The sequence below is a fragment of the Melitaea cinxia genome, chromosome 2 (assembly GCF_905220565.1).
Source record: "Melitaea cinxia chromosome 2, ilMelCinx1.1, whole genome shotgun sequence".
NCBI classification, from domain to species: Eukaryota; Metazoa; Arthropoda; class Insecta; order Lepidoptera; family Nymphalidae; genus Melitaea; species Melitaea cinxia.
In genome coordinates this window covers 16,673,781-16,688,528 of record NC_059395.1, presented here as the reverse complement: position 1 = coordinate 16,688,528, position 14,748 = coordinate 16,673,781, and the positions used below count along the sequence as shown (strand labels likewise).

At 31.1% G+C, this 14,748-nt stretch overlaps 1 protein-coding gene across 1 annotated transcript in view; it reads left to right on the top strand.

The window, feature by feature from the left end:
* Positions 1-14,748, top strand: part of LOC123662247 (aquaporin AQPAe.a) — a 45,468-nt gene that overhangs the window by 29,148 nt on the left and 1,572 nt on the right. The window contains exons 3-6 of the mRNA XM_045597119.1: positions 8,519-8,662; positions 10,397-10,468; positions 10,769-10,906; positions 11,735-11,815. Coding sequence (XP_045453075.1) covers positions 8,519-8,662; positions 10,397-10,468; positions 10,769-10,906; positions 11,735-11,815 — 435 coding nt within the window. The remainder of the gene's footprint in view (positions 1-8,518; positions 8,663-10,396; positions 10,469-10,768; positions 10,907-11,734; positions 11,816-14,748) is intronic.

The following is a 14,748-nucleotide window of genomic DNA, read 5'->3' as shown; positions in this document are numbered from 1 at the left end:
TTAAAAATATTTCAATGTTAAAAGATAAGACGACGGTGGTTAAATTTTTGTTTCTTATAAAACAAATGTCAGTATACAAAATGTATCATTGATGTTCGAATTGACGCGCGACTTATATGACTTTTAGTTTTAATACATGTGTCACTCTGCCCACAATCATGAGATGCAGAAAAAAACAAAATAAAGTTATATAACATTAATATTTTAAACACACCGTGGGTGGTACAAAATTCTATACGTGTGCTAATTTGGCTCGCACTTAAGTCGATTTTTAAACCTCATGTCTTCAACTTATACGATTATATACGAATATATATCGAATAACACATTAAACCGATCTTAATATGTCCTTAAATACATATGAATATTACGATGACACTATAAAATTTGACATTTTCATTCATTCATGTACCCATTAATCTATTGTTATGAAGATATAAACCATAATCTCCCACGCTAACACTAGTATTGCAGATGTACATGTTTTAGAATTTCTTGAGACTAATAAGTATAAAGTATATTCTTATGCAATTTTTCATAACTGACCACTGATAATGTAATGATTTTATTTTAACACGACGTTATTATGTTATGATACATATATTTTACTAAACATTGTCGCTCTACTGTATCAGTTTAAATGAAATTAAATACTAGCTGATTTGTGCGAATGCAAAAGTTATTAAAAAAAAGCTCGTGTTCCACTTTATACGTAGTGAACAAGGTATTCGAACGAAAAACATTTGGTCCAAAACAACTGATTTCGATCAGTTAACTATCGTGAATGTCAAACGTTAATTGAATTGATTGCATTGTTATCGCTATCGCGGCGTGTAGCGTACGCCTGTTCGCTGATAATTGCGTTCTACGCGACATGTGGGCTTGTGACCCAAATCCTGCACTTACAATTATAGCATTATACACTAGCAACATTACTTAGGTACGGCCGATGTGTTTCCTTATATAGATTTAAAACTTATCCATAAATTGTAATCGATAACAAAACTACTATAATCCACGATACATATCCACGATAACAAAACAAAATTCCAAGCGATAATATAAAAATATTGTTGTAATAAAAGAGATAACGAATAAAGTTATGTCAAGCTATTTAACATATTATAATATAACAATTTAAGTCTTTAAAAAAATTATATTATATATATTTACTGTATAAGAAGTATTTAATTTCAGTATCTACCCATTTCTACTTATCATTAAAAACAAAAAATAATAAATTGTAAGTTGTTAGTTGTTTCATTAATTAATTGGTTTCGAATTCTTTTAAAACACTAACGGGGAGTGAATATAGGTGTGTATATTAAAAAAAAATCATTTAAATCCTAAAGTTTTTGAAGTTTTATGAGAATTTACAAATTGGTTTCACCGAAACTATATAAGTATATAATATTTTTGAATACTAATTAGAATACGTAAAATTAACATCATTAGATTTTCTCAGATTATAAATCAAATTATAAACTAATCAATATTAAACCGTTGTTAGCTAATTACCGACATTGAAACGTCATTATTACATTTTTAATATTGATTGATTGTACAGTGGCTTATCAGTTAATTTAAATAGTCTAGAAGAACACGTAATTAATATTTTAAAAAAAAGTTTAGGCTTCTTGTACCGCGCTGTAATGAGTATTATGACAAATTATAAAAAATCATTATCTATCATTAAAATTAAAAAGCTTATTATTTTCAAACCTATCAAAACTTTTTGAGTTCATTGATTTAAACTCATTTCTTATTACTTTTGTGCTGTAATTAAAGATTTTACGATTTGTAGTACAATTTGCACTGTATGCTACACAATTGCTGTATGACTACGATAGTAAAGAATATAGCCACCCCCTCTCTTCCCGTGGGTGTCGTAAGAGGCGACTAAGGGATAATACAGTTCCACTACCACCTCGGAATTTAAAAAGCCGACCGATGGCGGAATAACCATCCAACTGCTGGCTTTGAAATACACAGGCTGAAGACGGGCAGCAGCGTCTTCGGTGCGACAAAGCCAGCCCTGCGTCACCAACCCGCCTGCCCAGCGTGGTGACTATGGGCAAAACACATGAGTTTACGCCATTTTTCGGCAAGAACTTGTGGAGGCCTATGTCCAGCAGTGGACCGTATTAGGCTGAAATGATGATGATGATGATGATGAGTGCAATTTGCGAGAGTCACTTACATAATATATTTGATGTTCCTAATTATGACTATACAACTTTAGGAACGTCTATCTTATATTGTGGTGACGGAATAATGATCTTTAATATCATTAAGAATCATAGACATAACTTTATATGTTTGCTTTTTGCCTAAAATCATGTAGGTATTACCGCATGAAAATCCGTTCAGTAGATTTTGAGGGAATCGATCACATACACTTTTGGGGACTTTCTTTTATAATACACTAACTGTTGCCCGCAACTACGTTCGCGTGGTTATGAAGATATGCATTACTATTAAGATGTTTAACGCAAATTATTATTTTTTTTTTTTTATTTCATTTCAGTTTAATTTGTATTTACCGTATAAATCTATATATAAATAAAAATGGTGTGTCGCGTCACGTTGTTTGTCCGCGATGGTTCCTAAACTACTAGCCAATTTCAAGCAAATTTGCACACCGTGTGCAGTTTGATCCAACTTGAAAGATAAGCTATATTTTATTTTGATATGGATATGTAATTATTATATTTAAGAAAAAAAAAATAAGACGATACGAAGTTCGCCATCTCAGCTAGTAAAAAATAATACCTAAACGTAAGTAACGTATGCTATATATATAAATCACGATATGAGTCACTGTAGTAGAATGGTAGGTATTACAAAATATCAACAGAGAATATCCGTAGGAGATGTCTCGTATTATTCCAAACTAAACATCCATGCATGATAATAACAACAAGTATCTAGACCATAAAGCACAGCTATAATGATTACCGCGTAAATCAAAGCTCTCTCAAAACATTATGAATTAAATGGTTATTAGATTACTGGAAACTGATTAATACATCCGGCGCGGGCGCAGTCGGATACAGCGAGCGAATCGTGTGTGTAATGTGTGTTACCGTTGTTCTTGGTGTGATTTAAGAACTTTAAGCGTTTTGTACTTGAATAAATAATTTTAAAAAATTACTTCTACTTTTTTATTCGATGCATTTACTACAATTTTGACTCGTTAATGAACTTAAATACTATTTAAATGAAATACCATAAAAAGCTATGGTTTATATTTATCCCAATGTGTAACAATAAAAAGGAGCAGACTTGAAAACTTCAAAAAAACTTTAGTTACCATATTGTTTTATAATCTAATAAAGCCTTAAGTTAATAAAATTTATTGAATATAAACTTACGTTTTTATAATGGTGATTTGTGTTCTCCCGTAACTTGGACCATGGTTACCTTAGGGATTGTAGGCGCCCTTGATCGTACGGTGACCGCAGGCACGCACAGCGTATGGGAGACCCGTTACTTACACGCAACATAACGTATGATAACGACTCGACATAACATACGTGTCTGGTAAATAAAAATATATTATGATATAAAAATATATTATGATATAAAATATACACTTTAGAAAATTTAACGGTTTTATTATACGAATGAAACAGAACACAAGATAATAATAAAATGTCTAAAATATTAAAGTTTACGAGCAGTTGTAAAGAAAAAAGAAGTAAGTTTTATAAAGATACGATATGCTGCGTACCAAATATTTATACAATAGTTTATGTATAGATTTTCCTAGTCATGAGTAATGAATTGTAAACTTTTATATTCTATGTATTGTTCACCAACCCGCCTGCCCAGCGTTGCGATTATGGGCAAAACACGTGACTTCACGCCATTTTTGGCGCAAACTTGTGGAGGCCTATTTTTAAATACTCACTAGTTCTAAAATCCAATTGATAGTAGCTTCATCAATATTTATTCATTTATTCTATTTACTCATAGAAAGTAATAGATTAACTCGCAGAAAGTAACAGATATCTAATGTGCAAAGGTGCTTATCTCGTAATGAAACGATCTGTTCCACACAAGTTTATGTAACCAATACACTTCTTTTACTACAATTATTGTTAAATATTGTAAAAATGCGATAGTTTTAATTAAACAAAAGCAAATCAGACTAAAATATAGTTTAATCACGCCAAACGTCACTGTATTCTAAAGTAACTTTCTAACTAAGATCCGAATTAGACGTGATCTTCACCCATGTGCTTAAGAGGAAAGGATACCGACTCTTTATCCATACAAACGTAGCCAACTGTTTCCTCCCTGGATAATTATACTAGATCAAATATTTTTGTAACATAAATCCCACTACGAAATGCTGTTGTGGTCAATAATTGTCTACCTAAAACGGTCTGAGCTGCAGTTGTCCTCTTCTTGGCGCGGGGCACGGCGGCGGCATACAGCGAGACAGGAACATTTTGTTATATTTTTCAAAATTCTTTCAGGTAAACTTTCCTCGTGATGGATAAAAATTAAATAATTATCTTCTTTAGTATGTTGAAGATAAATCGGGAAAAAGTTGGCTGGAAAATTCCTCGCTTCAGCCTGCTATATTCTACTACTGGACATAGGACTCTTTCTCTATGTATGAGAAGGATCAGAGCTTAATCCACCACACTGCTCCAATGCGGGTTGGCAGATATATTCCTTACTATGAGTAACGATCGCTATCAGGTGTACATGATAACAACCGGGACCGACCGAACCGTCGCGACGGCTAACGTGCTCTCCGAGACGGAACGGGAAAATTCCTGGGTAAGCTAAAATATATTCGGCAACTCCCATTCGAACCAGACTTTTAGCAGGCAAGCCTATGTCATCGTATTCGCAATGAAACGACGCTTCATTTTGTTGTAAGATTTATTAATTAAACAAAACAGTTACACATTTGGTAGGTATTAAATTTATTCTTTAAATTTTTAAGTGCATTTTTAAATAAAAATAATTTTATCAATTTTGAATTATATATATAATAAAGCTTATATATATAATAGCTTGGCCAGGAATTTTTAGTCAACCCTTTCACGATTATTTTTCTAATACGCTAAAATAAATATAAAATAATTTTCATCGATTAAGAAAATGGGTAAAGGCCGATTCTAGTTCGAATCTACTACTATGTATAATATATTTAATAAATTACTAGCTGACCCGGCGAACTTCGTATCGCCTAACACAAACTTTATCGTATGGTATTAAAGTTCAAATTGACTTTTAAGTATTTACACAAATCTTTTGTATGGGAGTATAGAAAAGTGTTGTTTTTAGACTTTTCAGGAAATTTAAATTTATTTTTTTTAAAATTTTTCTCTCCGTAAGAACCATCCTCGTACTTCAAGAAATATTTTAAAAAAAGAATTAGCGAAATCGGTCCAACCGTTCTCGAGTTTTGCGCTTAGCAAACACATTCAGCGACTCATTTTTATATTATAAATATTCGTAATCTCGATACTAAAAGTAGTCCTTTTGCGATTTAAATCACATTTCAATTAATCAAATGTGTTAAAAAAACCATTTGACATCAGAGAAACAGACACCATAAAAGGTTAAAAGAAAAGTAATAAAAATTATTCCAAATTGGAACGTATCTTGTGTGTTAAACTTAATCTACCTTTGATATATTATATAACTGTATTTTTATCTATATTATATGTAATTGCACTTTATAAAGTATATTTCAATTAATTTAACTAAATTGTCGATTTGAAGTCGAGGAGATCCAGTGACCAACCTTTGCCAATAAATTGATGATGCACTGTACGGGCTTTTAAATATAAAAAAAAAAACATTAACCTCATTTAAAGCTCACTATCCATTTAAATGTACTTATTAGTTTGAATAATAATTAATTAATTCAAAAAGTTATATAATCTCCAGTGTCACGGCTAGGCTTCGTCTCGGAAGGTCATTGATCCTTTGTGTTCTCACTTCACGTAAAGCAAATTATGATATCGCTCTTACTATGGGTATAATAAACGTCACAAATGCACTTTTAACAAAAAAAAAATATATATATATTGGCTTAGAATTTTCAAAACTGTTCTTTTCTTAGAGATTTATACTTAATTATAGTTAAAAATGTGAATTCATTTATTTTCAGAATATAAAATACTTAGTATGGTAACTGCAGTACCCAACCGTGCTAGAGCTATATGCTCTTTAATTAATGTGTACGCTGTTATATGAATATAGGTATATATTCTGTAGATTGAGTTCAATTGGAAATAAAACACACAATTGTAATGTCTAATCTTATGGGAAATTTAAGTCACCAACACTTTTGATTAAGAAATTAAAAAACAATTTCAAAATCGCTACACTGATTTTTAATTTGTGTTGTTTCATGTTTGTAACAAACTTTTTTCTGACTCTTTTATTAATTCAACGTTACACTTATTATGTCATTGCGGTTTGATAGTTCAATGCTGTATAGGCAAGTTATTTTACTCTTTGGTTCAATGTTTAGGTTGTTACATTGATGACATTAATTAAAAAATCTTTATTATTTCCGATTGCCATTATGTAAACGATAAATACATTTTAAAATGAATTATTACTTATACAGAGGTCAAAAATATGCGTTTTTTTGTATTTGACATTTATGTCAAAAGAATGATTAACAGATTATTAATGAAAACGTTGTTAACTTTAACCTAAATTAGATTAATAGCCTATTTAAGCGCACGTTGCGTTAATTGAAGCAGTTTCGTTTCTGATATTCAATTTTAAGAACTCATTATGATTTTACGTTTATGATAATTTTCACCGACTTCCAAAAAAGGAGGAGGTTCTCAATTCGACTGTTTTTTTAATGTAACTAGTCTGGCCATAAATACTGTTACATAAAAACTTTTATTTTTTTCAACTTTTTAATTATTTTGAAATTGGAACACGTATATTATTTTAAAAACTTATTTCGATTTTGCGCCATTTCACGAGCATTTCACATATTTTTTCGTGTTCATTATCAAATTACAATATGGAATGGGGTGTTAAAGAAAATAGTATTGCAGTGATTACCTTGCACAAAGTGGGTATGGAGCCGTCGATCATTTTTCAGACACTTCAAATGCTTGGTATCAGCCGTTTGTTCGTATATCGTACTATCAACAGATACAGCAACACTTCGTCTGTCGAAGACCAGAAAAGATCGGGGCGGCCGTGTGTTGTTAGAACTACAAATGCTGTTAATGCTGTTAAAGCCAGAATTTGTCAAAACGCCATTAGGAAGCAAAAAATCTTATCGCGAGAAATGATTGATAATATATATAAATGATTGATAAAATCATTTGACTTAAAAATAATAATCGCTCATTAGCGATAAGGCCGCCTTTTGTACTTAACTCCTGTTTTTATTTTTGTAATTTTGCTCACTCTTGGTGTACAATAAAGAAGTTTATTATTATTATTATTAATTTGTTTAAAATATAATTCAATAAATTTATTATCATACAAATCTTGTTCGACCATTTTATTATGGTTCGACCTACGGCAGTACATAACGTGCGAAGCCAGTCTTACTGTACTGTTACAAAGCTAACATTTTCTCGTGTGTGTACAGCTTAGTCACGATTATGTGGTACCTACATTTCGCTCAGATTGTATCTCGTAAAATTACATACTGTGGACATAATATTAATAGTATTAGTTATTATAATGACTCGTATGTCGTATTTAAAATAGAAAATTGATTTCAAAATTGTAATAGGACACTTCGGCAACATTGACATAATGGTGTAGTCGATCACTTATATAATTTTTATATATAGAGTGATGTGGTTACACGTTGCAAGCATTTCTTTCCATCATTTAAACTCGATGACTACTAAAGTAAAATAAGAGAAGCGTTTTGTGATTTTAAATATTCTTTTATTTCGTTTATTAATTATTGTCTAAGTAATAAAATGGGAGTAGAACTGGAAGGGAAGGGTAAGATTTATATATTTACATTACGGTCTTAATAATGTAAAATGACAAAACGATTATATATTAAAAATTAAGACTACTATGAACATACAAGCTCAAACGCTAACTCGTACCTTACGGGATATTTAATTGGTTCTGAGAGCTGTTTAAATGTCGATAGAATGATTTATCATCATTTGGATTTATAAAATAAGGATTCAATATCGATACGAAAGATCAATTTATTTTGATTGTTTCATTGCACTACGTTATATAATATAAAATACAATTCTAACGCGATAATGGGTTTAAAAATATACTTATAACGGATACGTACCTATATTATATTGTAAAACTGTTTGGTAATAATGATGTAGATGAAAAATCGTATATAATAAAATACATAGAGGGTATAGCGGTAAATAAATCTATTAAAAATCAAGGCTAATTATTTATTACTAAAAAATTAATAGCTTACTATGAATGCTAAATTTGATCATTAATTTTTGTATTTACATGTTTATTTATGGATGCTGTCAAAACAAACGTGTAATGTGATTTTATTTTGTTCCAGGGTATCGGTCACGTGTCCGGCGGTCACATCAACCCGGCGGTGACTTGCGGTCTGTTCGCCGCGGGAGATGTCAAACTTCTGAAAGCGGTTTTCTATATTATAGTGCAGTGCTTAGGAGCGGTCGCCGGCGCTGCCTTCATCAGGGTTAGTTCAATTTAATTTACAATATTTATCATGCTATGTACATTTTTTTAGTAAACTTATATATCTTATCACTCTTTGATATTATCGTTACAATTTTAAACGTATAACTTAATATTAATTGGATTATGATTTTCTTATAAAATAAAAAAAATCATTAAAAACCCTTAAAATATTAGCCCTTGAAAGTATGTGTTAATTAATAATTTATTTTCCAAAATACTCATGTAAATATTTTCATTTCAAATACTTGTGTATATCCTTAGCAATACTAATCAAGTCTTAAGTTGTTTTAAATAAAATTATTACTCCTTTATTGACAATTATTGTAACGATACAATTGTAGTTATAAAAGCAAAAGCTTAAAAATAATTTTGCAGTCCGAATACGGTCAAAAGAGCTCGTCAACATTCTAAACTAACTACAGCGCTGCTTTAATTAAGTGAGTTCATGTAAAAAGTCTTGCTTGCCGTGACACTGATGCTTAGAAAAATAATAATGAATAAAAACTAAAACTATTTTTGAAATAAAATTCTCATATTTTAATCTTAATAATAATTACTGCAGAGTCCTTTTCAATATTAAGATAATTTATACCGAATAGTAATAGTATGAATGTAGAGATCAATTATTTTTTTATAAAATAAGTAGTAGAATATTTAGTTAAATTTTAATTTGTAATGGCAATACACAACTTAAAAATGAATATAAAATCTAATTAAGGCTGGAACTAAGGTTTCTAAAAATAGAAAAAAATGTGTATATTTTTAATAGCCTTAGAAACAAAATTTTAATAATAAATATCAACGACTATCTATTCCACACCAGGCTATTTACCTAAGTATATTGACCTTTATTGACCGAGGTAGCCGACAGATGTATCGGGGGTCTAAATTGTACCCTGGTTGATGTGGTCAGGGTTAATATATATCTGTCTATTTTAACTCCCGACTCAAAAGAGGTGTGTTATAAGTTTGATGGCACATATAAACTTTTAATAGCACGACAATAAAAGTATTTTCTTTAAAAATTATTAATTGTATGACAAAATACTAACATGTTCGAATCGTTTGCAACTTAATTCTGGCAATGTTAAATACCCAAAAAAACGATCCATACATATATACATACCTGTTTATGCGTATCAATGAAACATTAAAACAGTAAACGTACTTAATGATATTTTAATTTTCGATATTTCAATGCCATCGGTTAATTATCAGCGATAAGTAATTAATTCTTGTATATTATCGTGGTTTGACCTCGTATCTAGACGCTTCTTAAGATGCGACATTTTACTCGCAAAGAGCAAATAAAGACCATCAACTTAATATATCACGATTCGTATGAAATATAATTTACTTTATACACTCAAGCTTTAATTAATTGTAAATTTAATAGTATGTATTTCCTCTAATTACAATGTCATGAACATAGAAATTTTCGTTTCTCTTGTTAAACATAGGAATATTGAATATAAATTGGTGCTTATGTTGATCTTTCCCACGTTATATAAAAGTTCATTTGTTTAAAGCATAATAGACCGAAGTCCAGCAGTGGACTGCGATAGGCTCAAGTGATGATGATGATGATGGTGATGATACATTTTATACACCTAACCATTATTACGTAAAATAAAATTCAGTCGTCTTTGCTTGTAGTAGAAGCTCAATTAAGTGCCAAGATACCCTGTATTACTATGTATAGCTGATTTCAAAAGTTATTTCCTTGTCACAGCTGGCCGTTCCTGAAAACAGAGTGATGTCTTTGGGTATGACTCTTCCTGGAAACAATGTCACTGAACCTCAGGTAAATAACGGTTTTTATAACTATATTGAATAATTTTGATAACAATAGAGTTTTTAAATTTTTATAGTAAATCTATATAAAAGTAAGACAAATGTAATGTGTGTTGTGTATGTTTTGTAATGTGTCAATCTACCAAACCCTTTAAACTTAGTTTATACCTATACTTAGTATAACATACACAATAGTAGAACGAAATTATACATAGAGTTATAATTCTAGACGATTTCCTCCTAAAATGGACTTGCTTGGGTAAAACCACGGGAAATATTACTTCGTTTACCGCGTAATGTTCGGCACCAGGCGTTGCTCATCGAGGCTCTGATCACGTTCGTGCTGGTGCTGGTGGTGCAAGGCGTGTGCGACGCGCGCCGCAACGACCTCAAGGGCTCCGCTCCGCTGGCCATCGGACTCAGCATCACTGCCTGCCATGCTGCCTGCGTAAGTTTTTTTTTGTTTGTTCTTGTGCATCGTAGTAGGACCTACATTTAGAATCGAAGATAGCCTCCAGATGACTATAATCAATACATATAATAAGAATGTAACGGGTCGCTGTCTGTACATTTAAGATTTATGAGAAAAAATATTATCGGGACCTTTATCAGCGCAATTAGCACCCAAAAAAATGATTGTCAGAATTTTTGTCTGTTTGTCTGTGCGTTTTTGCACGATATTCTCAGAAATAGCCTATCCGATTTAGATGTAGTTCTTACTAATATAATGTAGCAACCTTAGCTTAACATTTAGTGGTTGTTTCAAGTCAATCGATTTATAAATAAAAAAAGTTATGCCAATTTAAAGAATCACGTTGAACATGTAAAGTAACAGTCAAAGTCGCGAGGACAGGTAGTTAAGTAATATATTGTAAAATGAAAATACAAAAATGCGCTCAAAGTCTCATTTATATCGTATTTATTAATTTTGTTTGATTTTTTCAATTTTGTAACATAATTTAACCTGCATAATTTGCTATTACAGAGAACAAGCATTTTATACACTATATTACTGTATATTATTATTATTATTATTACTATTATATATAAATATGTAAATTAGTAATTGTAAATGTACTTTTCCAAACAACACAAATATGTATATCGACTTAAAATTGTAACGACTGTTCAGCGATTCACCAATATACAAATTACGAACTACTATACTGTGTGTGTGTGTGTGTGTGTGTGTGTGTGTGTGTGGTACTGTTTTTATATACTTATATATAATATGTTATTTACAACGAAGTATTATAAAGTATGGTTTCTTCGGCAGATACCATTCTCCGGCTCGAGCATGAACCCAGCGCGGTCTTTCGGACCCGCACTTGTAATGGGCAACTGGACTGCCCACTGGGTATGTATGCATATACACGTTTGATTAGTAAATATACCTATTGGTTTTTTATTATATCAATTTTAATTAACTTACGAATTTTATACACGGCCTTATCACTTCATTATGAGCAACGTCTTAAAAAAATGTTTGGAAAAATAAAAAGGCGATAAAAAAGTTATAAAGCGGCCATTAATAAAGAAATACAGAACTATCCATAAAGTAAATGTATCAACTTAGAAATGGTTATTGGTGATCGTAAACATTTCACTCATTACCGTCTATATGTCCGTAGTTAAGAAAGCGTAGTTAAGCGATATTGACAGTTTATGTACTTTACTATTTTAATACACACTACTATCAAATTAAATTGAATAATATTTATGTCTTCTATCTTTTGATGTAGCGTGGTGATTAAAGTTGCGATGTCCGTTATTCCATCGGGTCTTGTTTTAAATGTCTTTATATATATAACGTATCGAAAGTGCTTTTGAAGCCTAGTTGAATAAAGTTGTTTTTTTTTATTTTGATTGACTTTTGAATAAAAACGTTTGTAATTTTTCATAGCGAGATACCTACTTTTACCTCACGTATTGCCTGTATGCTATAATAGTTAGGTAAACAGCCCCATTTATTATCAGCAAGCATCTTACTATCATTAATAAAATATATTAGTTATCTATTTATAATTTATTTCATATATTCCTACCTTAACTTGGGCTTTATATGATTTTCAAACATGGTATCATAAAAATCCTAGGTATATTCTATGGTAACGGTACACTATGAAGTACTCTACAAACTGTCATACAACTTACAAAACTAATATTTTTGTTGTCACCTGTCAGTAAGTTCAGTAATCACTGATTACATAAATATATGCCAGCCTGTAATATCCCACTACTGGGCATAGGCCTCTTTCCCCATGTAGGAGAAGGATCAGAGCTTAATCCACCACACTGCTCCACTGCGGGCTGGCGGATATATTCCCTACTATGAGTAACGATCGCTATCACGTGTACATGATAACTACCGGGACCGGTGGCTTAACGTGCTCTCCGAGACACGGTGGGGAGACTCACAAGAACTGCACAAATACCCAGACCACGGCAAACACCTGTATGGCCAATACAAATGTTTGTCATGTGCGTAGATCGAACCCGCAACCGCCAGCGCAACAGGTTACAATCCATGACTGTGACCGTTGCGCCAACGCGGCGTCCGTACATAAATATCCGTTTTATTTTTTCGGTCATGACGAAAGATCCGCTAAAATCTACGGTTGTCAGATTGATTAGTGCAAGAAGTTAATAAGAAAGATTTCCAAACATTACCGATTACAATTACTGATTTCACGTATGGTCATTTGTCAACTTGCGTCTCCTCCCTATATCTCGGAGAGCACTGGAAGCTACAGTCCAGGTCGCTATGATAAAAGCCTTTTAAGGATAGTTAGTCTTTCTGATAAAATATTACTCTAGTCCTCCTCCCTATGCCTCGAAAAGAACTTCCACCTATTGGAACTCTGTGAACTAACTCTAATAGAACTCTGTGGTCAACACCAGATAGAGCTATTCCATCAAAAATACTCTACTTTGCAACTCTTTCAGCTTGTTTTAATAATAATAATATAATAATACTTTATTTCAGACTAGATTTTAAGTCCATATTGGGTTAGTACAACAAAACAACATTTAGAATAAAAAACAAAACCAAATTAAATTAAAAAATCAAAAATTAAAAATAAAATTAAATAAAGTAAAATCAAAAATCAAAAAATTCAAAAATTCAAAATTCAAAAAAATTAAAAAATTTAAAAAAATTAAAAATGGTGTTAGTAGACAAAAAAAAAAAGAAAATTAAGAAAATAAAAATAATTAACTAACGTACACTATCTGATCAAAAAAAAAAATACGAAAAAATATGAGATGGAGAGAGCAAAAGAAAAAGTTGTATAAATTAAAAAAAAAAAGTACTAACACTAAAATTTTGTTAAGGTACATAAATATTAAGATAAATTTAATGTGAAAGCAAAATTGCATCGTTAAAGATATCTATCTAATCCTGTCGCTGGTCATCACTTTCACTGCATCACGTGAACAAGATGTTATGTAGAGGTGCTTACACCGTGCTTGTGATTGAACACATGTGATATCATAGAATACGTTACATAATATAATCTTCGTACCTTTCTCCGGTAACAGGCTATGTTCTAGAAAAAAATAACTTCGAATTCATTTAATAGCTCGAAAGCCTCTAATCTTATTTTATGATATACCAACGTATATACGTCGGAGAGAGACTTTTGTTTGTAACCTTTCACAAGTTAAAAAAATTAATTGAAGTACAATAAATCTATGTAATCCTATAAAATTCATTACAACACATATTTCATAATAGTTTTAAAATTTAAGGTATTCATTTAATTATGATTAATAGTATATTATGAAATTGTAATCGGCACAGATTAAATATATAATCTATAGACATAAATAAAATTGCAGTGTCTGTTTGTAATATTAAAATAACCGTCTTTAACTAAATTCATATGTATGTATACACGGTACATATACCAGAAAAATATTTTTTCAATTTTTGTCTGTCTGTCTGTCTGTCTATTTGTTCAGGATAATCTCTGAAACGGCTGGGTCGATTTTTACGGGACTTTCAATAAACTTCGACGAAGTCGCGCGCACAGCTAGTATTAGATATAGACGTTCTCTAATATGGCTTATCTTAAAATAATATCGTTAAGTTAGAGTAGCATCTTTAATAATAAGTATAGGACCTTAACGCACAAACACTAAGGGAGGAATTGTTTAATTGGGTATCGGGAAAAGTATATTACGATATACGATGTTTTCATTACCGAATATAAGACGAATTATTAGACCATACGACAGAAGTAAAACTTGCGAAACGCAACTCTCTCTTTATTTTCACTAACTTTTTTT